This window comes from Nanorana parkeri, unplaced genomic scaffold, assembly GCF_000935625.1.
Source record: "Nanorana parkeri isolate BGI_ZX_2015 unplaced genomic scaffold, ASM93562v1 scaffold120, whole genome shotgun sequence".
NCBI classification, from domain to species: Eukaryota; Metazoa; Chordata; class Amphibia; order Anura; family Dicroglossidae; genus Nanorana; species Nanorana parkeri.
The window spans coordinates 1,254,413-1,280,383 of record NW_017306388.1 but is presented as its reverse complement, the minus strand read 5'-3'; the positions used below and the strand labels follow the sequence as shown (position 1 = coordinate 1,280,383).

The 25,971-nt window shown below is 42.6% G+C and overlaps 1 protein-coding gene across 1 annotated transcript in view; it reads left to right on the top strand.

Moving 5' to 3' along the window:
* Positions 1-25,597, top strand: part of MPPED1 (metallophosphoesterase domain containing 1) — a 56,281-nt gene extending 30,684 nt beyond the window's left edge. The window contains exons 3-7 of the mRNA XM_018553434.1: positions 2,058-2,239; positions 5,558-5,783; positions 11,412-11,647; positions 23,121-23,234; positions 25,470-25,597. Of these exons, the coding sequence (XP_018408936.1) occupies positions 2,058-2,239; positions 5,558-5,783; positions 11,412-11,647; positions 23,121-23,234; positions 25,470-25,588 (877 nt within the window). The 3' untranslated portion in view covers positions 25,589-25,597. The remainder of the gene's footprint in view (positions 1-2,057; positions 2,240-5,557; positions 5,784-11,411; positions 11,648-23,120; positions 23,235-25,469) is intronic.
* The last annotated feature ends 374 nt before the right edge of the window (positions 25,598-25,971 follow it).

The following is a 25,971-nucleotide window of genomic DNA, read 5'->3' as shown; positions in this document are numbered from 1 at the left end:
TTTCATCGGCCACATCGAAGGAATGTGCAGAAGGACTGCAGCTTGAAACAAATGTTAAGCAGACTGGAGCTGTGCAGGCATTTGCAGTTCATTTTATGGTGCGTCATTTCTAGGGACTAAGGGCTTATTTGTCATAGTGGACCTTATTCAACATGTCTTTAGGGCACACTAGGATAACAGTTTTGGTCAATTTTATTTTAAGATATTTTAATGTCTACAATTTTTTTAAGTATGTGTAAACAAAATCGCTAATCGCTCCATCATGTTAGAATTTCAGAAGTTGTTTTTATATATGTTTACATAAATAATATGATATATTATATGTGCATTTAAAGTTCAGCTCCGGGGGAAAAAATACCCTTGCAGTGAGGCTGCCCATGTATTGCAAGAGTTAAATGCTCGTTTATGCCACCGCTCCTCACGGGATCTTTCCCCCAATCTGTTGGCTCACGTAACTGATTGCCTATCCGCTGTTTCAAAATAGATGACTACCTGCTTCCTCAAACTGAACCTCTCTAAGACCGAACTCCTTGTGTTTCCTCCCTCTAAGGCTACCCCTATATCCATCTCTCCTCAGGTTGATGGAGTAACCATTTCCTCTACTCTGCAGGCACGATGCCTTGGCGTGCCTTTTGACTCTGACCTCTTCTTCTCCCCTCCCATTCAGTCTATCACTTAATTGTGTTGTTTTTATCTGAAAAACATCTTGCAAATTTTACCTTTTCCACCAAAATGCTTGTCGGTGCGCTAATAATTTCCCGACTTGACTACTGCAACCTTCTTCTCATCGGCCTGAAATGTGCCCAGATTGCCCCCCTTCAATCTATCATGAACGTATCAGCCAGACTCATCTACCTTACCTCTTGCTACTCTCATACATCACCCCTCTGTCAATCTCTGCACTGGTTTCCTGTTTCTTTTAGGATACACTTCAAACTTCTCAGCCTTACCTACAAAGCTCTGCATAACCACGCACCGTCTTACTACATTTCATCCCTAATTAGAATATATGCTCCAAATCGGCCCCTTCGTACCACTAATGACCTGAAACTATCCTGCCCACTCACGTTTACACCCAACTCTCATCTACAGGACCTCACCAGCGCTGCCCTCACCTTATGGAATTCTCTCCCACGCCACATCAGGCTCTCACCATCCCTACAAGACTTTAAAAAATCCCTCAAAACGCACCTCTTTAGAGAAGCGTATCAGCTCTCTCCTTGGTTTCTCACCCTCTAAAACCTTTCCTTCTGCTCCCGTTTCACAGTACTCCCAAATTTTATTTGGTATACATCTGTAGTCTCCCCTTCCCACCACTGTGTCTTTGGTCACCTTCCTCTTAGATTGTAAGCTCGTTTGGGCAGGGTCCTCCTCCCCTACTGTTTCTGTATGTCAATGATGTTTGTCAGTGTTTCTTACTTGTCTTGCCTAAACGATTGTACAAGCTGCAGAATATGTTGGCTCTATATAAATAATTGTAATTGTACTTATGCTAAGCTACCAGTAAAAGGTTCTTCTTCTTGGAATCCTAGGCATAAACAAGCAATTTACCCAGGTGTGGCCCCATTCTAAGGGTATATTTTTTTCTCTTGCCTTGAGTTTTAAATCTACAGTTCGAACAACCAAAAATCTTCTGGTGTCAATTTTGAGGTTGAATTGCTACATAGTGTCTGCAATTTTTAAACTTCGCTTTTCAAAATGTTAGCTCACTTTGCTCCCCACTCCCAGCAGTGACTCAGTAGTTTAGCCCCCCATTTCCACAGCTCCTTCTTTGTGCTAACATTAGAAATTAAAAGGTCACTGCTAGAAGGGAGGCACATCAGAACAGAACATCTCGCTTCGATCCAAAGTTTCCAACAGACCCTGTCAATGTTTGAACAAACACAATAGCCTTATATAATTCACCACCCTCAAATCTGAAAAGACCATTGTAATAATATATGCCAAGCTAGGGCACAACACCACTTCAGATCTGCACTCTAGTTTTAGTGAGCCTGCTATCTAGGCATTCAGAGATGTATGGAAACGGAAATTCACTAAATGCTTTCTCTTTCCAGGGTGGATCCTGTACCCCATGATGCCCCCAAACCACCTGGGTACACCAGATTTGTCTGTATTTCTGACACCCACTCAAGAACTGATCTCCTCCAGATGCCATATGGGGACGTTCTAATTCACGCCGGAGATTTTACAGAGCTCGGACTGCCTAGTGAAGTGAAAAAATTTAACGACTGGCTGGGTGAGTGGAAACTGGGCACTTTAATTGCTGCAGGAAGGTAACACTTTGTGCTAAGTGTGATGGGCAACACTTAGCACAAAGAGTGAAACTCTGTGCCAAAAACTAACAATGTCAAGCAGTCAGTGCACAAAAGGGCCTTCCGGAACCTAGGAAAGGAGATTGTGAGCTTTCCACTAAAAATAGAGTGAGCTACAAAGTGCCAACGTTTATTAGGGACAGAGACAAAATTGTCCTTAATATTAAAGGGTTCAGTTCACCCAAAATTATACTCCAGATATAGGTGGAACTTAGTCAACTAAGTCAGCCCATTGCTTTTTACATGTCTTGGACACTCTAGCAGTGTGACCTCATTGCCATAATTCCCGAGTCTCTTTTCAACCCATCTGGTAGTTTTGGGTGTTCCCACCCATCATTGTGCGTTCCAACTCTTTTTGTTACATTTTCCATCATATAAAATATATAAAAAATCCAGTAGGAATGATGGGAGCCTCTTATTATGGGGAAAGCAGGTGTGCAGACCTAGGAAATAGTTTAATTGTCCAGCATCATAAAAAAACAAAAAAATCAGTTTTGGGCATCTGATCATTTTAGCCTGGATGTTGACGACAGCTATGAACAGGCTAACGATAAGTGTTAACAGATGCAAATAAAAGGCATGATTTGTGTTTTCAGGTTGACATGCATAATACCTGCTGTATACTGCTTATGTAGAACAATTCTACATTCATTATCAAGCATAGTTACTGCCATATATCATAAATTTCCAAAAGTCAATGATACAAACATACATCATTCTAATTTATAAAAACCGTTCTGTTTTTCTTTCTGAATTAAAGGGAAATTTACTTGACATGAGTGAGCTTTAGAAACATCACCTAGACCTAAACTGGCCACCTAATCCCATAGAATATCACACCAAATTAGCCCAACCTCCTAGGGCATGGCTATGGGGGTTTAGGAGTGGCAACTGCTCATAGGCCCATGAGGTCAGTGGTTCCAGCCGTGTCTTCCCTCTCCATTTTTTAGCAACTTACATTACTTTCTGTACTGAATAAAGCACGATTTGCCATACATATATCTTTTTCTGCCCTGCTAAATACTTTTTGAAACCTCTATTGAGATTATTAGGGTTAAAAAAAATAATTAAGTATTTATCAATACTACTCAATTAATCATTTTAATTCAAAAAATAATTCCCATCAAAGAGACCATGGGACAGTAAAGGATTTTCTGTAGACATAAAGTGCTCTTTTCTAAATATTGCATTAACTTGGTCAACCTTTTACTAATGGCGCCTTAAGAAGTAAAAAAGAGGACAACGTTTGTGAAGTCCTTTAAAGGACAATTAAAGGACAACTTTTGTGAAGTTGTATTTTAATTAATTTCCCACACCCCCTTGAGTGCAGCCTTACCTTCAGCCTTCAACTTCCAGATGGCTCCACACCATATGAAGCATGCACACCGTGACCTAAATCCAGCAGTTTTGTGGAGATATTTTATATTTTAGACACCTTCAAAAATAAGTCCCTGTGGAAATTAACATCTATATGTTCTCCATTATATTTTTGTTAAAGGTAAGTTCCAAACTGAATTCTAAATGAAGTCTGTTTTCCTTATAACCACCTGAGTAAGGTGTAGTAGTAAAGTTGCAGGCTTTGTATTCCCACAAGTAAGGATGAGCCTTAGTGCCTGTGTCGATGGACTTTAGTTCGAGTCAGAACTGCTTCTCTTCACATGCAAGTCAATGGGAATGCAAAACAGCTTGAAGCAGGTTGATGCAGCTTAGAATGTATAGAAAGATATACAATGCAGGTCAGAAGGAGATCAAATGCACTTGTCAATGAACTGAAGTGTATTCAATAGATCTACAATGCAAGGAGAAAGAGTCTGGATGCAAGCTGCAAATTCCAATCAGCACAAGTCCAGCGTCCATTGGCATAGGCAAGAAGAAAGAAAAATGACTCCTGTTGCAGGGTGGACCTGAAAGCTCAGTGCAGTCTTCAAAATGTTTGATTTTTTTAACATGCAAATGAAAAAGGTGCATGTGCAGAAATTACATATATGTATTATATAGATATATAGATATATATCTATATCGATATAGATATACTGTATATCTATTTCGATATAGATATATATCTATATCGATATATATATATAGATATATTTTAGTGTAGCGATAACTCCCGGATGAGCCGCTGGTGCCCGGTTCACTTCTAGTCGGTCTAGGGGATGATCTTCAGGCGCACACCCATTAGCTCTAACCACCCACTTCTGGAGCCCATAAACTGATGTCCACTCTAGTAGTAAGATGCTAAGTAAACTATTTATTGGATATTCACTTTCGGAGAGAGGGTATAGGGGTTCTATGTGTCCAGGGGTAACCATCAGAAGCTCCAGACTCACCGGACCTTGTAGTAGTATCAATGCAGATCCACCTGGGAGACATCAGATAACCATTGATGCGACAGACAGACAGAATGGATGCAGGTCCTCAATCAGGAAAGACACCGACCATACTCTGAAGTCCACTTAGTTCCAGGGTACCTCAAGAGCCTGCACTGGTCCTGGTTCTTTTCCTCTTTCAGTCTCTCAGGTCTCCTCCATGTTGGAGGCCTCAGGGAAATCTTTTCCCTCATCCCAGCCCATGCCCACCCCCAGGCCTCGGCCTGGCTTGGGGGGGCAGGCTGAACAGGACCAAGCCTTAATCCATGGCTGGTCCTGGCAAGAGAGAGAGCACATGGCAGCTCCCACCAATATATGTACTCTATCCCAGCATGCACCACTGGCTGAGAAAAGTCCAGTGATTGGCTGCTGTACTGTACATACATTACAGTGTCTTCTATTGGCTGTCCCACAATATGACAGAGTCTCACTCCGCCCAGGGAGGTACAAACAATGTTAGACACCTGGGATTAGCCACATAATCGCCACTACAAACTACAGCCCTGGCTATCACAATGTCTAATAGCCACATCACAGAAAGTGATGGGGGGTACACTAGCAAAAGTTGAGTTTTTATTTAAGCTACCCTCTTAGGTCTGTCACTTATATAACAATATAGTCACTTGGCACAGCGGTAAGCTTCCAAGTAAAATTTTATACCAGCTAAGTCTTCTTCATGCTAATCTCTTGGAATGAAGCTGCCGGCCCACTCACATTCAGAAAGAATCAGTTTGTGTGAGGTTATACCATCTTGTGTGAGGTTATACCATCATAATGTGAATTCAACAGAATCTTTTATGTTTTCAGATAAGATGGGATTTGTGAATTCTATTAGAAAGGTTGTCTAAGGTAGTCTAATGTGTTCTCTCTTAGGAAGTCTCCCATACGAATATAAGATTGTCATAGCAGGAAATCATGAGCTGACGTTTGACCACGAGTTTATGGCGGACTTAATCAAACAAGACTTCTATTATTTTCCTTCCGTGTCTAAGCTGAAGCCGGAGAATTATGAGAATGTCCAATCGCTTCTCACAAACTGCATCTATCTCCAAGATTCGGAAGTGACAGTGCGAGGATTCCGCATATACGGCTCCCCGTGGTAAGACCAATTTACCAGCCTTGTCACTCCCCATTTGTGTGACCGTTTAGAGACTAATGCAGCATAAATTCAGTGTTATATTTTTTAATGATATCATTCTGATTCTTTACTTATATAAATCTTTGTCCTTCTTGTTCCACTGATACACTTTTTCTGATAAAATCTTAATTTTCAGTCTGACATTTATAATAAAGCACAGTCTTCCCCCAGTGGTACCTCCTCAGGTCTATAAGGCAATGGACCACACTACTTTACCTTCTATAGTATTGTGCATTTGATGCTTATTAATTGTGCACAGTTTTGTAGTAGTTAAAGGAGAACTATGGGGTTAAGGCTTTTCTCCATAGTTCTCCTTAGGGTAACGTGAGGACACAAACTAGCATCCTCCCGTCACCCTAAGCTCAGTATACCGCGAGCTACAGCTCGCGGTATACTGAGACGCCACAGTATACCGCAAGCTACTGCTCGCGGTATACTGAGACGCCGCAGCTGAAGCGGATTCCGACAATTATGTCTGGATCCGTCCAGCTGCATGAGTGACAGCTGGCCCTGCCTATCTAGAAGCAGAGCCAGCTGTACCCGCCCCCTCCTCCGTCCAATCCGCCAGTCAGCGTTGGCGGATCGGAGCGGGGAGAGGGGAATCCAGCCCCTCCCCTGTCACTGCAGAGAGCTGTGACAGGATCGAGAGGTGAGCAAACGCCGGTATGTGTTCGCTCACTTCTCGATCTACTGAGCTGACCTGTGACAGTCTCATTGTCACAGGTCGGCTAGAACTATGAGGTGAGTGAAAAGCACTCACCTCATAGTTCTCCTTTAACACTTCTGCCTTGCAGCACTTGGAGTCCCCATTATGCATCCCTGTCAGTGTCAGCACACTATCTGCATGGAGTTATCATGTTCTCCCTGTGCTTGTGTGGGTTCCTCTGGGTACTCTAGTTTCCTCCCACACATTCTGGTGGGTTAATTGGATCCTGTCTAAATCGGTCCTAGTATGTGAGATAGGGACTTAAGCCTTTCTCAATCAGGGTGCCGAGGCACCCTGGTGTGTCTTCTGGCTTCCTCAGGGGTGCCGAGGCACCCTGGTGTGTCTTCTGGCTTCCTCAGGGGTGTCTCAAAATTTGGCAGTGAGATTGTGATGTGAAGAATTAAGACTGATGTTAAAGGGGCTCCTGATGTAAAGGGGGCACTCTGATGTGAAACTGGGGCTTCTGATGACAAAGGTGACTCTGATGTGAAGGGGAGAATCTTGATTTGAAGGGCCACTTTGATGTGAAGGAGGAAACCCACTTTTTTGTGTGTGTTGTTGTGTGGAGTCCCCATTAAAATCTGACATTGTACACTGAGGTGCCTCAAGATTTTGCATACTTTTAAAGGGTGCCGTGGCTAAAAAAAGGTTAAGTAACGCTGCCATAGACTGTAAGCTCCTTGAGGGCAGGGACTGATATGAATGTGCAGTTAAAGCGCTGTTGGCACTATATAAATACCTGTATTAAATAAATTGCAAAATGAACATATTTTATTCAGTTTTACATTATGGAGAATGTATCAGAGGAGCCAAAACACCAAAGTTGGGTGGTGGCACCCAAAACTCCCAGGTAGACCAGAACAGAGCCAGGAGGTAAGGCAGAAAGAGCTCACCGTTGTAGTATTTAAGATATACTGTATATATGGAGCCAAAGGCCGACTCAGCCCCCACTAAACACAACCTACAGTATAACTAAAATAAAATATCACTAATATGCTATTTGCTTAGCAAAAAACAAAAAAAAAGCCTTGTTTCCCTTTATGTCACCATTCTGATCCATTCAATTGTAAAACAGAAGTACAGACTTCAGATGCAGACAGGTCAGTGTTGCATTCTCTAAAATTCTGGCATCCTCTGAAGTCATAGCATGTGTGTTGGGTCATGACTTAGGGACTAATGTAAAGGGCAGTCTCTGTCCTTTACACTGAGGATAGGCATTATTCCATGGGGCCAAGCCTGATAGATGCTCATCATTTCATAAGATGCTGGAGGATGTAAGCAATGCTTAATCCTTGAATCCTTGGCAGACTGAGCAGTCACAACGGCTTTACACCATTATTTGGATGTCATTGGAAGGATGGTGGTACCACTTCCACATAGGTGCCGAAGGAGGAAGACATGTGTAAGGTGAGTATATTTTTTATGTGTTTTGTTTTTACAGGTTGATGCAGAGATTTTACATAGGGGTCTGCTACTAAGTGAGTGGACCTTGCATTTTAGCGCAAGCCTGCTTGATTTGAATTTACCCCATCTATGTCACATTTGGACAAAGCGGTACACCCTCCTCATGAATCAGGCTTCCACTGGTACGACCAAAACAGCTCTTGCAATGTCTGCAAATTTATCAAAAAGAAAACACTGCCACCCCCCTATCCGCTGCCAAAATCCTGCCTAAGCCTTTCACATAGTGAATGACATACAAGCTGCGATTGCAGGCCAGTGTTTGACATAAATCAGTCTTTTTATTTTAATCTCATCCTCCTCTGAAGACGATTGTGATTTGTGTTACTGGGGTGATCGTGTTTGGTACGCTGTGTAAATTAGAATTCTGTATTAGACTGGAAAATGACGGGAGCAAAATAGCGGAGGGTGGCTGTGTTCAGGCAGGCTGGTGTCATTTCCAAACACGGGAAAGACAGGAGCCACCTGTAGAGCCAGTTTAATAAAGAAAGGATTCACTTATGTGGAAGTAAATTGTTTTCCAGATTACTTATTGTAACGGTGTGCCTGTTCCTGCAGGAGTTACAATAGCCCAGGTGGCAGCTTAGATGAATCACAAATAAATATGCAAATTCACATTATTCTTTTGGTTCCTGTCTCAATTTAAAGGGAAACTATTGAGGATTTTCGGCAAGTACTTTGAGTTCTTACTTTAATATTTACCTTATGGTATTAATAAACTCTCAAACTTTGTTTTCAGTAACACATCCAAGCCAATCAAATAGACATTGCCCAGCAAAGTATTTCTTTACATTGTTGCCCAAGCACTTACAGTCATCCAAACAGCTCCAACTCTCTTGACTCCACTTCCCTGAACTTTCTGTTCAGTACAAGATCACAAGTGACAGGAAAATCAGCTTTCCAGCTACTAGCTTGGGGAAGGGAGGAAGGAAGAAAGGGAGAGCAGGGGGAAAGGGATTGTCTTGTTTTGCTGCTCCTGTGTGTTTGTGGATACACACACAGCTTACTAGCACACACAAGGGGGGCTCCATAGAACCCTGCAAGAGAAAGGAGCCACCCTAAACAAGAGAAGGGGATACTGTTCAAGCATAGCTGCTAATTGACCAGCTCTGCCTGACCACTAGCCTTCCTGATTCCTTTTGCCAGGGACCATCTGACCAATGTTAGAGCATTGCTGCTAGAGGGAGACCAAGATATAATTGTCTCCATCAAGGAATACTGTATGATCAAAGGATTGTAAACACCTGACCATCACACCTATATCAGCTTGTTGGACATCCCATTCCAAAACTATAGGAATTAATATGGTACTGCCCCCCCCCCCCTTTTTATTTTTTGCAGCTCCCCTTTTGAAGCCTTCAACTCTTCTGAGAAGGTTTTTGGAATTTGTGACCATTCTGCCAAGAGCATTTACTGATGTAAAGGTCAGATAGTGATGTTGAATGAGAAAACCTGGCACACAATTTGTATTCCAGTTCATGCCTAAGGTTTTCACTAGGGTTGAGGTCAGGGCTCTGTAAAGGACACTCAAGTTTCATCAAACCATTTCTTCATAGAGGTGGCATTGTACACGGGGCGCATTCATGCTGGAACATCAAAGGGCCTTTACCAAACTGTTACCCAAGGTTGGAAGTGCACAGTTTTCAAACATGCCATTTTATGGGTAACAGTACCCTTCACTGTAAACACCTGAACTCAATAATTTGGAAGGGTGTCTACATACTTTTGGCTATATGGTAGATGTGATGGTCAGGTGCACTCAAAGGCTTGGCTATATAATACATGTCTTTCACAGCCATAGATAACAATTGCTCGTATAGCAGAAGCAATATTGCTAAAATTGTTCAGATGTGTTTTTTGAGTACAGTATCTCTTTAAGCAGTGCATTTTTCTTGCCTTTTAAATTTACAAACCATCACCATTCGGGAACAAAGCAGGTGCCGGAATAATTACATCCTCCAGTAAAGGCAGGACAGCTTTTTTTTTGCTTTTTTAATACTGATAGGACCAGACGATAGAAGTTTCTCATTGAAACTGTCGTTGTCAACTTCCTGCAGGTCCCCGCAGACTGTCATTACAGTAAATGTCACACATTCCAGGAAGAGAGAAGATTCTGTACAAACGCTGCTATCTTCTGCTTCCTAAAACTTTGATTATGAGCCTTGTGCTGTGACTGATACAGCTTCATCGCCAGTTATTAAGTGTGTTTCGGAGACAGCATGCATTGCTCCAATTACTGCTCTGCAGAACCTTATCCCGCTGTTCTGGGGCTGATCAGAAACAGCTTTTCTCTTGGCGGAAAGGTTTAGTGTAAATTTTTACTACATTTTTTTTTCAGAACGTTTAAAAATGTGAAAATGGGATATTGTTTATTTTAAAGATTGTTGATTGAGATAGTGAATAAAAATTGGACAGTTTGTAGGTTTCCACCTCATCTGGTCTGGTAGATAGGAGGTTGATTGTTGGTAAGAGAACATTTTTTTAATGATGCTTTTATGGCAGTCCTTTCTGATGCAGCAGTTTTCTATACTCACTGGTCTGGCTTTTTATTGCAGTACAATGCAAGGTCATCTTATTAGGTCCAGGTCCCCTTCCCCTGTAAATATTGCTTTCCAATAGTATTCCACAAGTGTACCTGTAGACAAAAGTTAGGTTTGGTATTTGCCTCACCTCAAGCTTCTACCTTTGGCTCCTTCCGGTAAGATTCTGGGGAAGGCTGAGCAGCCCATATCTCCCAAGAAGGTGCTCTTGCACTGGACTGTCGTGTCTTCTTGCAAGATTTGGGGCACTCATCACTCCCCAGAAATTTTGCTAAAAGGGTAGTCACATTACGCCCCCTGCAATGCAGAAGATGGGGGTAAGGTATGTATATAATCTAACATTTTCTTTTTAGGTACACTTTTTAAGCACTATTAGGCAGTTTTTTTTATTTGTAATGCATGCACCATACAACATCAAATAGGTTAACTCACAGTGTCTCGATGGATCTCAGCTGCGGATTGGAGGAAAGTCACAACGAACTCAGATTTACGCAACCATATGACCACTCAATTCCTCACAGACTGAATGATTAGTGCAACATGAGTTGTCAAATAGCTCTGCTCTAAAGGTTAGAAAAAGTAGTACTTGCGGTTAGCTGCGTTGCCAACTCAGGGTAGGCGTCCTGGGTGTGAAGGGATGGATGGATAGCAAGGAGTCACAGAAGGAACCCTTGGAATATATAAGCAGGTCCAGTTGAATCACAACCTGGGTGAGGTGTACTGTAGTTTTAAGAGTGCCCAGGGAGCAGGTAACTGATCTGGAGAGTACTGGCGAGTGTGCAAGGATGGCCAGCTGGATGGATAGGAAATGCTGTACAGAGTATGGCAAAAGGCTGCAGAGGATCACTAGCAGGCACAAGGAGGTTTCATCTTGTCCACCAGGGAGCTGCAGTGTGGAAAGAGCAGCTATACACAAATCCTTAGGAGCAGAGTGGATATCACAGGAGTTCAGGATGGGGAGCGGGTAGCGGGTGCAAGGAAATGCTCAGCGTCTACTGTTTACTATGACGCCGAACATTTCAAAATTCCCTACTTTATTGTGACAGCTAGGGAGAAGCGGAGTGACGCCGGGGAAGTGGGCAGCACCGGACGATGCTCGGGGGAATGCGGCCGGGTAAGTATGTTACATTTTTGGAGGAAATGTCCCTTTACTTCCTGTCACAGAGAAACAGCCAGAGGTAATTGAAGATCTCTTACAAGCTAGGGATTGCCCCGTCTTAGACAGTGCCCGCAAAACAGGGGTTCCCACTGAAAGAGCTCCCTTCACCTCCTGTTCCTGTGACAACAATTTCCATCTTTGCCTCTATCACATGACTCTCCTAGTGTCACTGATTATGGTTGCAGGTTAGAGATTTGGAAATACATCATACTTCTACTTTATAACAACTAAGCTTCAGCGGAATTTCCTCTCTGGGAAAGCATTGGAATTTGTAATGCGAACCTCTGCTTTTTCCACACAATGGGATCAAACTAATGCTGCATCATTCAGCTGCATATACCCCACAACTCTCTAACTGCTCCGCACGGCCAAATAGAGCAAAAAGAAATACTTAGGTATGGGGATGCATGTGACTAACTCCCCTTCCACCCATGTGACAGTGCTGGTGCTTGGTAGTTGGCCATGCAGCCATCCACCAGGGTCACATAGGTATGGGGAGAGAGTCATGAATTCATGCTTGGGTCCCTTTCATATCTGATTGCAAGCTTTCAGGAGCAGGGCCCTCCTAACCCTCCTACAGTATATGGAAATTGTATAGTAACTGTAAAAAAAACAGTAAGTGATCAGCGCCAGTGAATAAATACAAATAAGATAAATAACTCAAGATAAATAAAAAATATAAAAAATATCTAAAAGGATGTAAAACAATCTGTACACTGTATAGTAACTGTACTGACTCCCTCCATTTTGTAAAGCGCTGCGCAAACTGTTGGTGCTATATGAATCCCTTATATCAATAATAATATCTGCTGGCAGTTCCAAAAGTAGAGATCTCAATCTCCAAGGTTCTTGAGAGAACAGTTAAGACAATTTACTTCTCTATTGTCTGCCAAAAACTGAAATAACTTTTATTTTCCTTGATGGACTGACCCTTTTATTTGGTAGTTGAATTCTGATTGGTTGCTTTAGTCAACCTCCGAAAGCAGGAAAAGAGGGACAGAGCAGTAAGCATGTGAGCTGCAGCTCTTGCTCAGAGAGTGACAAATCTCATTTATTCCAAACTGCAGCCAGCCGCGCACAGCAGGACTCGTGTCATGATTACTGAAGTCTTATCTCATACAAGAGGGAATAATCGTGACGTCCTCATTCCTCCCACTGAATGTATACACACATATATATATACAGCGAGCATGAAAAGATCTGTCAAGTGCATTCTCTGACACTGCTGAGACCTGGAGAGGGTCATTTCCTTCAATTACCATTGCCTGTCAAGTGGAAAGAAACCAGGGCAGAAGCAATGATCTCACATGTTGGGCTCATATATAAACACAAGTGCTCAGTCAAGAGGACCGCACATAGCAACCAATCATGGTGCAGCTGCCATTTTTTTCAGTGCAGGGTGGAATTAAAAAGTAAGCGTTTGGCTGGTTGCAATCAAGAATGGTTCTGTTTTTATAGCTTTACATAGGAGTCTCTGTTTTTGAAGCCTAACTCTGGGCTGAATTTAAAAACACGTGTCACGTCTGGATTGAAATTGTGGCTAAGGCTCCAACGCTAACCTCCTCTCTGGAGCTGTCCCTGCAGTCATTCTTTATCGCCACACAATGTTCTTAGTGTTCCAGGTTGAATGACACTTAACCATTCATCCTGGGCTGAGGATATACTGTGGGTACAGGGCATCATGGACCTGCTTCAAGAGGGGTTTGTACCACAGCACCTTGCACTCCTACGCTGATTTAATCTCTCTGCATCATTGAAGTCACCTACTGCCAGAGAAGAGGCCAAGATCAATAGGACCCTGTGCATCAAAAAATGAGGCGACCTACCACTAACAATCTGAACATTTTACGATTTTGGTAGCTTACTTAGGACTGTTTTGTGATATTTTTAATAATCGAGAGATGGCTGAAGAACACCCCAGTTCTCCCAGAATCTTTTACACTCCAGCCTGCCTGTGACTTCAGCACCCCAGGGCTTCCAATGACTCTGCTTTTCTGTGTTTTGGTGCACCTGACCCAGTAGCTGCCGGGCCGCAACCTGGGAACTGTCCTGCAGCAATGCCCATCGCCCCTTGTGGGTGCTCTGGAAAATACCAGGTAGCTCCTTAGACTCTGTGTTTCAGCCCTTCTCTAGGCTCTCACCTCTGCAGGCACTATAAGTCATGTTCACATCGAATTCCACATGTCATCCAATGTCACCTCATGTCACTCTGTATCCTCTCAAGTCCTACATTGTGCTGGTTCCAGCAGTGCCAGTACCAGCAATCTAATTCCGTGTTTTCCTTGTTACTAATGGATATGGACTCCCATCTGTGACATTAAGGATAAGGATAATTAAGACTCTATAGGCCCATAGAACTGAATAGGTATCTACAACAGGACATTGTGTTTACATGTCTCAGCATAGCTGATTTCAGATGAAGACATCATAAAGCACAGAACCTTTACATGCACAATAATGAGTTAATGCCTATAAATCATATAACGGCTTTGGCTCTATGTCAATATGGCAAAGGGTTAACATTTTCCAGTAAAAACTGATCCAAATTACATAGGTTTAATATAAACAATAATAAAAACATACTCCATTTAAATACAGAAAAAAATGGTTATTTGAATGTAGCGCTCACCCCCGAAGGAGCCGCTGGATGATCGGGTCTTCTGTTTCACCTCTGTGACACACCACAAGCAATGAACCCACAGCACACCAGCACACCTTGTGAAGTTTTATAACAGATTTAATGACTATGGAATAGAACAAACACTTAACGCCTCCCCAATCACCTGTAATACAACCAATAACAGGATAAGGCAATGTGACACGCAGCAGCAATCTATTGCATGCAGGAAAGCCTGCAATGTCAGAATGTCTCAGATAATATACTTAGATTGAATGCAATCAACATTAATATCTTTACTTAAAAGTATCTATCCCCCGCTAAACTACTGGCCAGTAGTATTGTCCTAGGCTAGCCAACGTTGGGGCCCTTGCTGTATAGCAGATGTGAACAATAAACAGGTTGTCACTGCGGCCAAAGGCCTCTCACCACTCCTCAGATCAAATGGGAAGAGATGAAGTCTGCTGGTGGAAGCTGGGTGTCCTCTCTCTCTCTAGTCGACTCTGGGAGGAAGGTGAAGTCATCTGGGTCCCTTGTAAGAGGTTTTCACTCACTCAGGATACTGGCAGTCGTCTCCCTCTGGATGGCTGGATCACCCCAGTGGCTGGTTCGGCAGTGCGACTAGGCCTCGATGTCCTTTGCGTTAACCAAGTCACCGGACCTCACTTCAGGCACTCGATCGGGTCCTCTCCGATTCAGCAACTCAGATCAGTCTCTCTATAGACGGCTGCACAGAGCCTGTGTGTCCCTATATGTCAGCGGTGACCACACAGCTTTGTTTCACACAGTCTTAACCCACACAGGGTTACACAGGTCTGTCCTCTCCAGATGGCTGTCCCAGACTGAGGCTGCTCTGCCGTTGCAACCCATAAGCCTCCTGTTTCCTTCCCCACAGCCTCCTGGGTAATGCAGTTCTCAAAAATCCTTTCAGCAAACGTATCCAAATCAGCTCTGTATACAGTCTCCACAACCTGTGCTCTCTGGCTCCACCTGCAGCTGCAATATCTTTTCTCTTAAAGGAGCTGAAATCACAACAGGCTACATGAACATTTAGGACACTTCACTGACTAAAGAAAAACAGTCCAGTAGTGTTTTTGAAGGGAGATCCTGAATGCTGGGGCATAGCATCCCCTATTCCAAAGGTATTCAGCAGAGGTAAACATTTGCTGGCAAAAAAATCAGTCCTTTCTGGGTGATCAGTGTACATCACAAGGATTTTAACAAACTTTGTTGCAGATTCCTACCTGTTTCTGTTCTGAAAAAATAGCTGTTTGTTGCATCATATCCTTTCCAAACGGATTCCTGGTTAGTAGGGTATGTGTTCGTTATAATCAGCTGGTGGGCTGTCTGTGTTGTAATGAGGAAAGTTAATGTCAGCATCCCTTTAGTAGTAATTAACCCTTAGTTAGTACCTCACCAAAAATGAAATTCCTATTGCAAGGGATGCCTAAAATTAGTGCACACATCTGTCAAAATCAGTAAGCCAATTACAGAAGGAGGAAGTTACTTTTCTGGGGGTGTTCTGTATACCAACTGTGTTCAAAACACCTCCAGGTCATCATATTGCATTACATTTTTTGACAGTATTAGAAAATAGCTGCAGTCTTAAATGGAAAGGCAATTTTTAATAACATGTAATAATAAAGTGGAGTTTACTTTAAGGCCAGGGCTCTGTGCAAGCCACTCGAGTTCCTTCACCCCCGAACTCCTCAAACTGTGTCCATATGTGCAGAGGGGTAAAGTTGTGTTTGAACAGAAAAAGGCCCACCTTTACAGCATCTGTGGCTGCAATTTTGACTTAGAAAGTGTCTATTTCACTCACTGCCACAACCAGACAGGAATGTAACACAGTATTCCTTCTTATAGTTCTTCAGAGAGACAAAGTTCTTTTAATTACTAATAATAAAATTCAGATATTCAGCTTAATTGTTTCAAAATATAATTTTAATGAAGAGTAGAGTGCTACCTGGTCTTAGTTCACTGCAGAGTTTGGATTGTTTGCAGAGTAAGTCCACGCCGATGTTTGCAAGTGTCATTTGCCCTCAAAAAAGTGACTTGCAGTATCCTAGATAGTTTCAATGTCAAACAAGAGCCCAGAGCTGCAAATACAGCCATCTTTTCTAGTCCCTGGAGAGGGTGTTATGGAATTACCACACCCAATCAAAGAGTACACCCATGTGTCCAGGGGCGTACTGTAGAGTCCACCCTTGTTTCCAGAGGTGTACTGTAGAGTCCACCCTTGAGTCCAGAGGCGTACTGTAGAGTCCACCCTTGTTTCCAGAGGTGTACTGTAGAGTCCACCCTTGAGTCCAGAGGCGTACTATAGAGTCCAACGTTGTGTCCAGAGGCGTACTGTAGAGTCCACCCTTGTGTCCAGGTGTACTGTAGTATTTTATTATGCTTAGCAGGCTCACTCTTAATGCCAACTATATGCATCTATATTTTCATCTGACTTGGTTTCACAATCCATGGCCAACATATTGAACAGAATGAAATTATGACACCAAATATGATATGATCTATAGATCTTATGTATGTCTCTCCTAGAAGGTCTAATGTGTTCCATCAGCTTTCTGGGCCTTGTAATATAGGCATGTTTGGTGTCTCACTGATTGGCATCTTCCTTTACATTAGTGTAACCACACCACTCTTTATTGAGGTAACTTTATTCACGCATGAGTTATGGAATATGAATCAGAGTTGAGAGGTTGAGTTTTTCAGACTTAGTACCATAACTAGAGGGCAGGTTATATTAGGATTTTTTTGCAGACCCCGGGCTATGTATTGTTTATGATACTATTGCATTTCTTCTTAGCTGGCTTGTGTTCTGTCAAGTATGCTTTAAGCTGGACTATGATTTATCAAATGTGTCTGGTTTCCCACTACAGACAAGAGATTTAGATCTCAACCTTTTTTTAACCAAATTTTGGAGAAAGGGAGGGTAGCATGGTGTTCAGTATGAATCCCTCATTCTTCCCACACAGTTTGGGGGATCATCAGACCTCACTATTATCATACATTTCACTGAAAACTACTGGACGCAATCATTTGGAGGGATGTGCACACACTTTAGTGTGGATGTATTGGTCAGGTATCTACAAACTTTTGTCCATACAGTGTATATAATTTCACTGTAAATAAAAACAAATAAAAGTACTTACATGTAATATAGGTCTTAATGGTTCAGCAGTTTTCTTGGATAGAAAACTATGAGATCCCAAAGGTTTATATCGTGGTCAGTGTTTTGCCAATGTCTAGCGCATGGTGAATAGATAAAGAGCTAACTCAGGACTAATAATCTGTTACCGCAGGCAGTCCCAGATAATAAAGGCTTTTTCAAAAGCTCTTATTGGGGTTAATTTGCAATACATTTGAAGGTGACCATAAAACAGATAATGCGCATTGGTTTGACTCTCCTTCTGCAGCACATTTGTGCAGCTCCTTCATTGCCATATAAGAGACGTCGCACTATAGGTAAAGTTTGAATTAATTTTCCTCTGGGTTTGCTTTTTCACATTGTAATTTTCCACTAAATGAGACATCTGTTTCTGGGAACAGAAATTTTCGATGGTTTCCACGGCAACCATCATTCTGCGTATGAAATGTATTCGAACGGTTACCTCGAAAGAAAGAAGCAAATTTCATAGAGCATGGGATTCTGAGCGATCAGCCTTTTGTGCAGCAAATAATTTCTTTTCATCATGAACCGAAATCTTAAATCTTCTACAGAGAAAATGTACTTATTTCTCTGCAAACACAGAGTCCCAAGCTAATTAATCACTAGAAACCTTACTGTGCCTAATGAGACTTCTTTATGGATTCATATATAAGACTTTTGGTCAATTTTCTGACCTGGTACTAGCCGGGAATTGTTGGAAAATGCTGCTTGTTAATTAAAAGTTTAGTGCAAGGCACAAAAAGTTGAGCATTTTCTGGCCAACTACTCAGAACTGATTTATGTAGTTGGGATAGAAGGAAAACAGTTGCATCAATATCCAGTCTGAATTTCAACTCTTTTCTTATGAGTAGGGATGAGCTCCTCTGAGCATGGAAGCTACATTGGCCTCTCCCCAATCAGCTGCGGGTTGGGCAATTCTCTGCCCCACAGCAGACCATTAACAAAGGGAAGGGATGCTTGTGCTGATGTCATTTACTTTATATGGCCACTGCATCCTGCCCCTTTGCTTACGTGCAGCTGCTGGCAGGGTTTTCCGCCGATTGGACGTCAGTGGAAGGAGTTTCCTTCTGTGTTTGGACCGGGTTTGGTCTGAACCTGAGCTCATCCATACTTATGAGTTGGGATGAGTAAAACAGAGAGGTTTTATTCTCCTTCCGTATTGACTCAACTGCATGTAGTTAAAATAGCTACATTTACCCATCACCCACATTTTCCCATTTCCCAAAAGGGAAGGCGAAATGAAAGAGACACTGTCACCTTGTTGCCCATTAAGAGCAAAGTAACAGTGTCTCTGTAGCAGTGTCTCTGCAAAGGGATCCCCTGAGCTGGTTATACTCATCTTGCCTGCGCTATTTTTCTGCTGCTTCCTCTGTCACAACCAATGCTAAATAACCAGTGCCAGCCACCAGAATCAGTGGTGACTCCTCCATTCATGTGACAGTGCACGGGACTAGTGATTGGCTGCTCGGCCTGAGCACTGTCCCAGGAGAGTAGGTCACATGCTGCTCCACACCCAATAGCAATGGAGAAAGAATTGGCAAGGAATTGCAAGTATAGTGATTATAAGGGGATTGGGGGAGGGGTTCTTTAGCAGTGATTTTGCACTGCGTGGGTGTCTCTTTAAGGTAGTTTTAAAGGAGAACTATGGGGTTAAGGCTTTTCCCCATAGTTCTCCTTAGGGTAACGGGAGGACACAAACTAGCGTCCTCCCGTCACCCTAGGCTCAGTATACCGCGAGCTACTGTGACGCCGCAGAATACCACTAGCAGCAGCTGAAGCGGATCCCGACAATTGTGTCGGGATCCGCCCAGCTGCGTGACTGGAGGCAGAGCCAGCTGTACCCGCCCCCTCCCCTGTCCGTTCCGCCAGAGAGCCATGATAGGATTGAGAGGTGAGGGAACGCCGGTATGTGTTCGCTCACCTCCCGATCTACTAAGCCGAGCTGTGACAGTCTCATTGTCACAGGTCGGCTAGAACTATGAGGTGAGTGGAAAGCACTCACCTCATAGTTCTTCTTTAAAGGATGCAATGGTGATAATCTGGCTCTTGCGGACTACAGAAGCTCCTGTCAACTATCCTGGAGTTGTTCTTGTGTATACTGATTACTGAAAACTGGGATTGCAATATCCATACTATCATGCAAACATGTAACACAAGCATGCCAATAAGAAAGCACTTAAGCACTTATGGACTGATGCAATTGATGGAAATTCCTACTTATCTGATCTTTTGGAATCAATACAGAATTTGTCATTCAATTTTGCTTTATGGACTGTTTACCCCTATATGCCCCTATATGCCCTTTGGAACTTTATTGTGCTTTACTATGCAACCCTGAATGGTGGGCTATAAAGCTGATAAGGAGTGTTTTTTTTTCAGGTAGTAGGATTTGTCATGAACTGACATATCATCTATTTACTAGTGCAAAAGAGGAAGAGTCCCTCCAGATTTGGGAGCTTGGGAGCTATGCAAGAAGGGTGATGGAGCATTACAGAGCCTGATATTCGGCAGATTCTGTGCCACTGCCCTGCCCCCTACTCCTTGGTTTACTAATGAACATCGCACATGATGCCTACCCTGTGCTCTCTTCCCTCCTGCAAGTAGTGTTTTTGCTGCACAGGAATAACAAGGCTTTTGTTCTATATCTCTTAATTGGTAGGAAGGTTCAACAGTAAGGAGCTTTGCTTTTTCTTAAGTTTCTTTTATTAAATGAAACCACAAGTTAAAAATAGTACATGCTGGTATACTTGGCATTCTCACTAGGCTTTCTCATCTGCTGTGCAGACATGGCAGCATGACCCGGTATTCTCTTTGATCTCTTGGCTTCTCCTTTGCTGGCTGCAAGGTCCAGAGGTCATAAGCTTTCCACACCTTCCTCTTATGTCATTATGCTTCTACAGAGACCATCCCTGCACAGAACAGTGTGGCTCCCCCTAGTTCCACCCTGTGTTCTACCTTTTCATTTGATAGGCACCTATATTCATAAACACAAGTGGCTGGAAAGAGTAGGAGAGACGGAGGATGCCCAGCTCTTGGCAAAGAATAAACGTTGTTCTTGCAGAGAACTTCCTGTAAGGGAATGATTAATTTGCTTGTCTCAGACAGTAGCACTGCCTTCATCAACTCCAACTATTGCTGAGGAAGTCAACAGAAAAGAATCTGTAGCATATTATTATTATTATTATTATTATTATACAGGATTTATATAGCGCCAACAGTTTGCTCAGCGCTTTACAATATAAGGAATATATAATATAGATAAAGCAAAAGGTAACACAGATTTGCAAGCATGCATATATGCACTATTTGTAGTAAACAAATAAATTATTTGGTTCTGCTTTAAAACACAACAAAACAGTGCAGGGTGCTAAGCTCTAATAGAAGCACACACAGAATGAACATGGTGCATGTAACCTGATGCCAATCCAGTGAATACCTTATTGGCTGCCCTCTGTGTCACCTGGTTCTCTGCACAGACTGAAATTTCCTTCATGAGCTCTCCCTTTCGCTACCGTAGAACAGGTTACAGTGTATCACTGTTGACAGAAAACCTATCGGCTTGCGAGGCTGTTGATTGACGTGTCTGGAGAACTGTGTGACCAGTGTACAAAAGAGCGCCAATAACTAAAACATTCATCACTAACATTAATGGTGATCCTTAACAATCTACTGAGAGTGCTTTCAAATTTTGATACACGACCCCTTTAAAAGAAAGCATATCTCCAAGCAGCACCTGTAAATGAGCAAATTGTGATGTGCTAATTAATCATAAAATATCAGTCTATTATGACAGGTACACATTAAAACCCTGGCACACATCCATCATAACACTTCTCACAACTTTGAACAGTCATAATGGCTCAGCTGAGTAGTCTCGTGTAGAATTTTATCTCAGACGTGCTTGCAGCATGAAATACAATTTGTTCTGTACAGCTAAGCCAGTGATTTGGAAAACAGTCCATTTACAGGCGCAGGCCTCTTTAATGCCGGTCTAGTCAGATACCTGAAACTGAATTATAAATGCAAAGTTCAACCATTCCCCAATGTTCCTGCACTGAAGGCTAGATGGCTATTAGTCACACGGAGGATGAAAAACTTCAAAAGAATGGCCCATCTGACGTATAATGACACATCCACTGATGTTATCTAGGAGAAAGGCTGATGCTTTGAAACAATAGAAGTAGTAATGTATCTATCTATCTATGATAGATATATAGATAGATAGATAGATAGATAGATAGATAGATAGATAGATAGATAGATAGAGTATATCTATCCTATCTTTCCTGTCTGTCTGTCTATGTCATCAAAATGTCTGAACCGGAAGTAAAGGCAGATCACGAGGCTTATAGCAACCAATATTATTTTCCTTGTATGTTTGCAGTGCAGTAGGGAACAATGAAAGTTGGACAATAGATTTGATGGCCAACTTTCCTTCCTTCAAAGATTTTTTTTTATGCCAGAGCTTGTACATTTTATTCTCATGTTAAGTGAACCTCACGTCCTCTCAGCAGGACAAAAGGTGTTCATTCGTGGTAACACATCCATGTGACATCATAGAGTCCTATTTTCTGTTATTAATGATGGCTAACAAGCAAATATCTCTAAGACCCATTTTAGAAATGATTAAGGTGAAGCTAATTTGTATGATCCAGAAGTGACTTTTCATGCACCTTCCCCCAGTAAGGTGCTAATTGGTTTATTTTGTTCTGTGCAGCAACATTTTTCATGGAGTAAGTGCACCTAAAGAAAAGTTGTCTATTACTCACAGCTGGTTGGTCATTTCAAAGAGGCCTTCAGTCCCCATGATGGTCCTGGGGATCTATAGCACCCGCGTTGGCTGGCAGCTGTATAGTTAAATAAAAGTAAACCTGAAGGGAGAGGTGAGGCAAGACAGACAGCTTAGAGTTCTGAAGAAGGGTCACTTCTCCTCACCCATCCCTGCAGGAGATCAGGGGGCTGTGAACATGTCCCTCTATGTCTCCCTCCTGAACATGGGCCGCTCTTTGCAGGAAGGACGCCGCGACCCACTGCAGAAGGTGTCGCGACCCACTTTTGGGTCGCGACCCATGAGTTGAGAACCACTGATTTAGATGGATGCCAAGGATGTTGTCTTTGATAGAACTACTTCTGTGTTTGAAGATACCTGCCGTCTGCTATATCAGGCTATAAAAGAAAATCCGAACTGGCAGATCAATTGAGGATCCCGACAGAGCTCTCTAGGGGCAGCAGGAGAAAGGGAACAAAGGTGAAATGTTAAATTTGCAAACTTGTTTGATTTGCCTGCAAATATAAAGATGGTAAGGTGTGTTAAAAGTTCCTTTATCAAAGTGGTCCTTTCACAAGTGAACAGCAGCGGCGATGTCACCAGCGCTCAGGGATTTAAGTGGGTATGTCATAATGTGACAAAACAGAAACAAGGCTGGCCCAATTCTTAGCTTAGCAATTTCCTATGAACTGTGGGTGTTATAGGTTGGCATTAGGAACCCTGTACTTCCTGGTGGAGTGATATCCCTATTTGTAATCAGTAGACTGGCCTGGGACTAGTCATCTCAGCTGTCTGTGGGTGACAAGTGCTTTTTGAAATATTATTCTGGACCTTACAGCAATCATTAACATGCTGAATTCTCTTTTTAGGATTTTTAGACTGGGTGCCCAAAAAATTACAACGGGTGGGCTGTGTGGAGCTGCTAAACACAGTACAGAGAAGAGTACAGCCAAGACTGCACGTGTTTGGTCACATCCATGAAGGTGAGTCTGGGCCATTTATTATACACTTTATGCAGCCCGGCCTAAGATGCAAGTGCAAGTTTTCTACCTTTTTTTGCTTGCATCATATTTGCTGCACATCCTTCCTTCTCTCAATGATATTTAACATACATGTAAAGATTCCTGTGTGGCGGTCTAGTGAGGTCTCATATTCAGTTGCTATGTGATGCAACCCCATAAATTAAAGAACAAACCTCTTTTTCTTCTTGAGTCAACCAAATCCTCCTTCATTTGTGTCTCACATGCTCCAACTTCCAGGCACTGCAGCTCACAGTGGGAGGGTTTCAGCAAAAGCAGTGGGCAGAAGGTGTGGCCAGGTGCTGACTGACAAGCTACAGTTTTGTGAATGAGCAGTGACAGTGCTGATAGCCATGTCCCCTGTTACATGTTATTTCACTGTAGTGCAAACAACAGTCCTACCCTACATGAGGGACAATGCAGCTGAATTCCACAGCAGTGCATCATTGTTGTCCCTTCATAACAGGAAGCTGCAATAGGTGGACTGTAACATCAACAGGTATTTGTGAGACTGCAGGAGAAGGGAAAAAAATAACAGTGTTGCAGCAAATTTTCTTTTTTTAAGTGGAGAGTATACTTCTTCTTTAAAGTAAAACTTTGGCTCTTTAAAAAAAAAAACTAGTAGTGTATAAGAATATCTAATTAATTAATTAAAAATGTTTATATATTAAATCTGTAAAGTTTACCTTAATGGCATAATTTTTTTTCAAAGTATGGGTTGCATGATGGCTCCTAGTATCAAATTGTGGAAGGGTTTTACATGTGCATGTCTTGAGACTTACAGACACCCCTTGCACTTAAATCATCCTATGGAAGGATTTGGGAGATTTGCTGTGAGTGGAGATTGGGTAGTTCATGGATAATCAAAATATCAGCCTTCAGCAGTGGTGTCACTGGGGGTGTGTGGCGGGTGTGGACCGCACCTGGGTGACACCCGCCAGGGGGTAACAGTGCACCGCCCGGTCTCAGTCCACTCCAAGACCCTGTGAGGACAGGGGACTATTTTATCGGCACTGCAAATTACTTCAGGATGGAGAGTGGGGAGCAGTCTGGAGAACTTCAGTTCTCCGATCTGCTCTGTGTGATCAGTGAGACAGGAGCGCTGTACTCAGCATTTCCTGTCCCAGCTGTCCCAAGCCAGGCTACAGAGGAGAATGAGCACAAGGGGAGACATTCTATCATCTAATTATTAAATTATTATTTTTATTTTTTTAGGGGGGCAGCATGAGTTACCACACAGGTGAAACCAACCCTAATGGCATCTCTGGCCATCAGTGCCACTGCCTCCAGTCTATCCTATGGCATCAACATTGGCCATTTTAACCATTTGGGCTCCACTCTGATGTAATGTAATTTTGCTGATCTTGAAGTCAAAAGTGTAGCAGAGGGCGCTTCATGGACCAGACTGCCTTGGCTTTGCTGCTCCTACACAAAGACATAAAGAATGAGGAGGAACCCCGTCTTATGGAGTCCCTTTATTTCTTAAGAACCAGTGAGATGTAGCTGGTAAGACAGAACTGTAATATTCACATGGCCATTACACAACAGGATGTGTGATTTTCCTTTGTGCCGGAGTTCAGATTCAAAGTTGAACTCCATGCAGATATAAAAGACACAAATTATTGCAGCTCTTAATCCATCATTATATCAATGAAGGCATTTTTTTTTTAATGCAAGCAGTGCAAATACCCAAATTTGACTTGGTATCCTATTGCAGTATGCTGTACTACAGAGGTTAGCAAGGGGAAGGGAGAAGCAGCACAAGGAACCAATCGGATGTGCTGCAGTGTAAGGGGCATGCTGATAGAAGCAGAAGGAAGAGTGATGCTCACTGGGGTATTCAAAAAGGAGAGGATGGGGGGGAGCGGTAAGTAAAAGTGAAACTGCAGAAGAAAAAGATCAGGTCCCCTCACCTGCTTACCAGGGCTGCGCTTAGGGGCAGAGCTGTGTAAATCTCAGCACTGTATGGACTGAAATACACATTTTCTGGCAGGTAAAACAGTTCTTATATATGTATTTCATCTGTGTATTCAGCTGTGTGTCTGGAGTTCAGTATATTTGAAAGTATTCTCTACATGCAAGTGCAAGCAACAAGCACGTGATTTTTCTTCTGTGCTTTACTATTGGAAATAAAAGTGATATTTACTAAAAATAGTTTGATATTCCTGTAAACTCTGTATTGTGACGTATCTCTTGCAGGTTATGGCGTAATGGCAGATGGGACCACTACGTACGTCAATTCCTCAGTATGTACTGTGAATTATCAGCCGGTTAATCCTCCTATAGTAATTGATTTGCCGAATCCAAGGAACACGTGACTCCGACAACGTATATATATAGGAATCATCAGCTGGCTCCCATGTAACTACAGTGGCCATCGCTGACTTCCTGTCTGCACCTTAATGAGTACGGTGAACAGATTATCAGAATTGTAGGTGGACATGTTCTATTGGATATTCCAGCATGCAGGCTATGCACGACCAGCCTGTACCACAGGAACCACCCAGACGAGGACGATACCATCGAATGAGTTTACACCAGCCCCTCCTTAAATGGCCACTCCTGTCAAATAGCAATCATGATGACTGCTGTAAATTCTCTTTTTTTTTACCCTATCGGGGTTAACCTTGCTTTTGAGTTGCTTCAATCTAAAGGATGTGGCACCATCTTCTAAGCCTACAGTTATTTTTATGTCAAATAC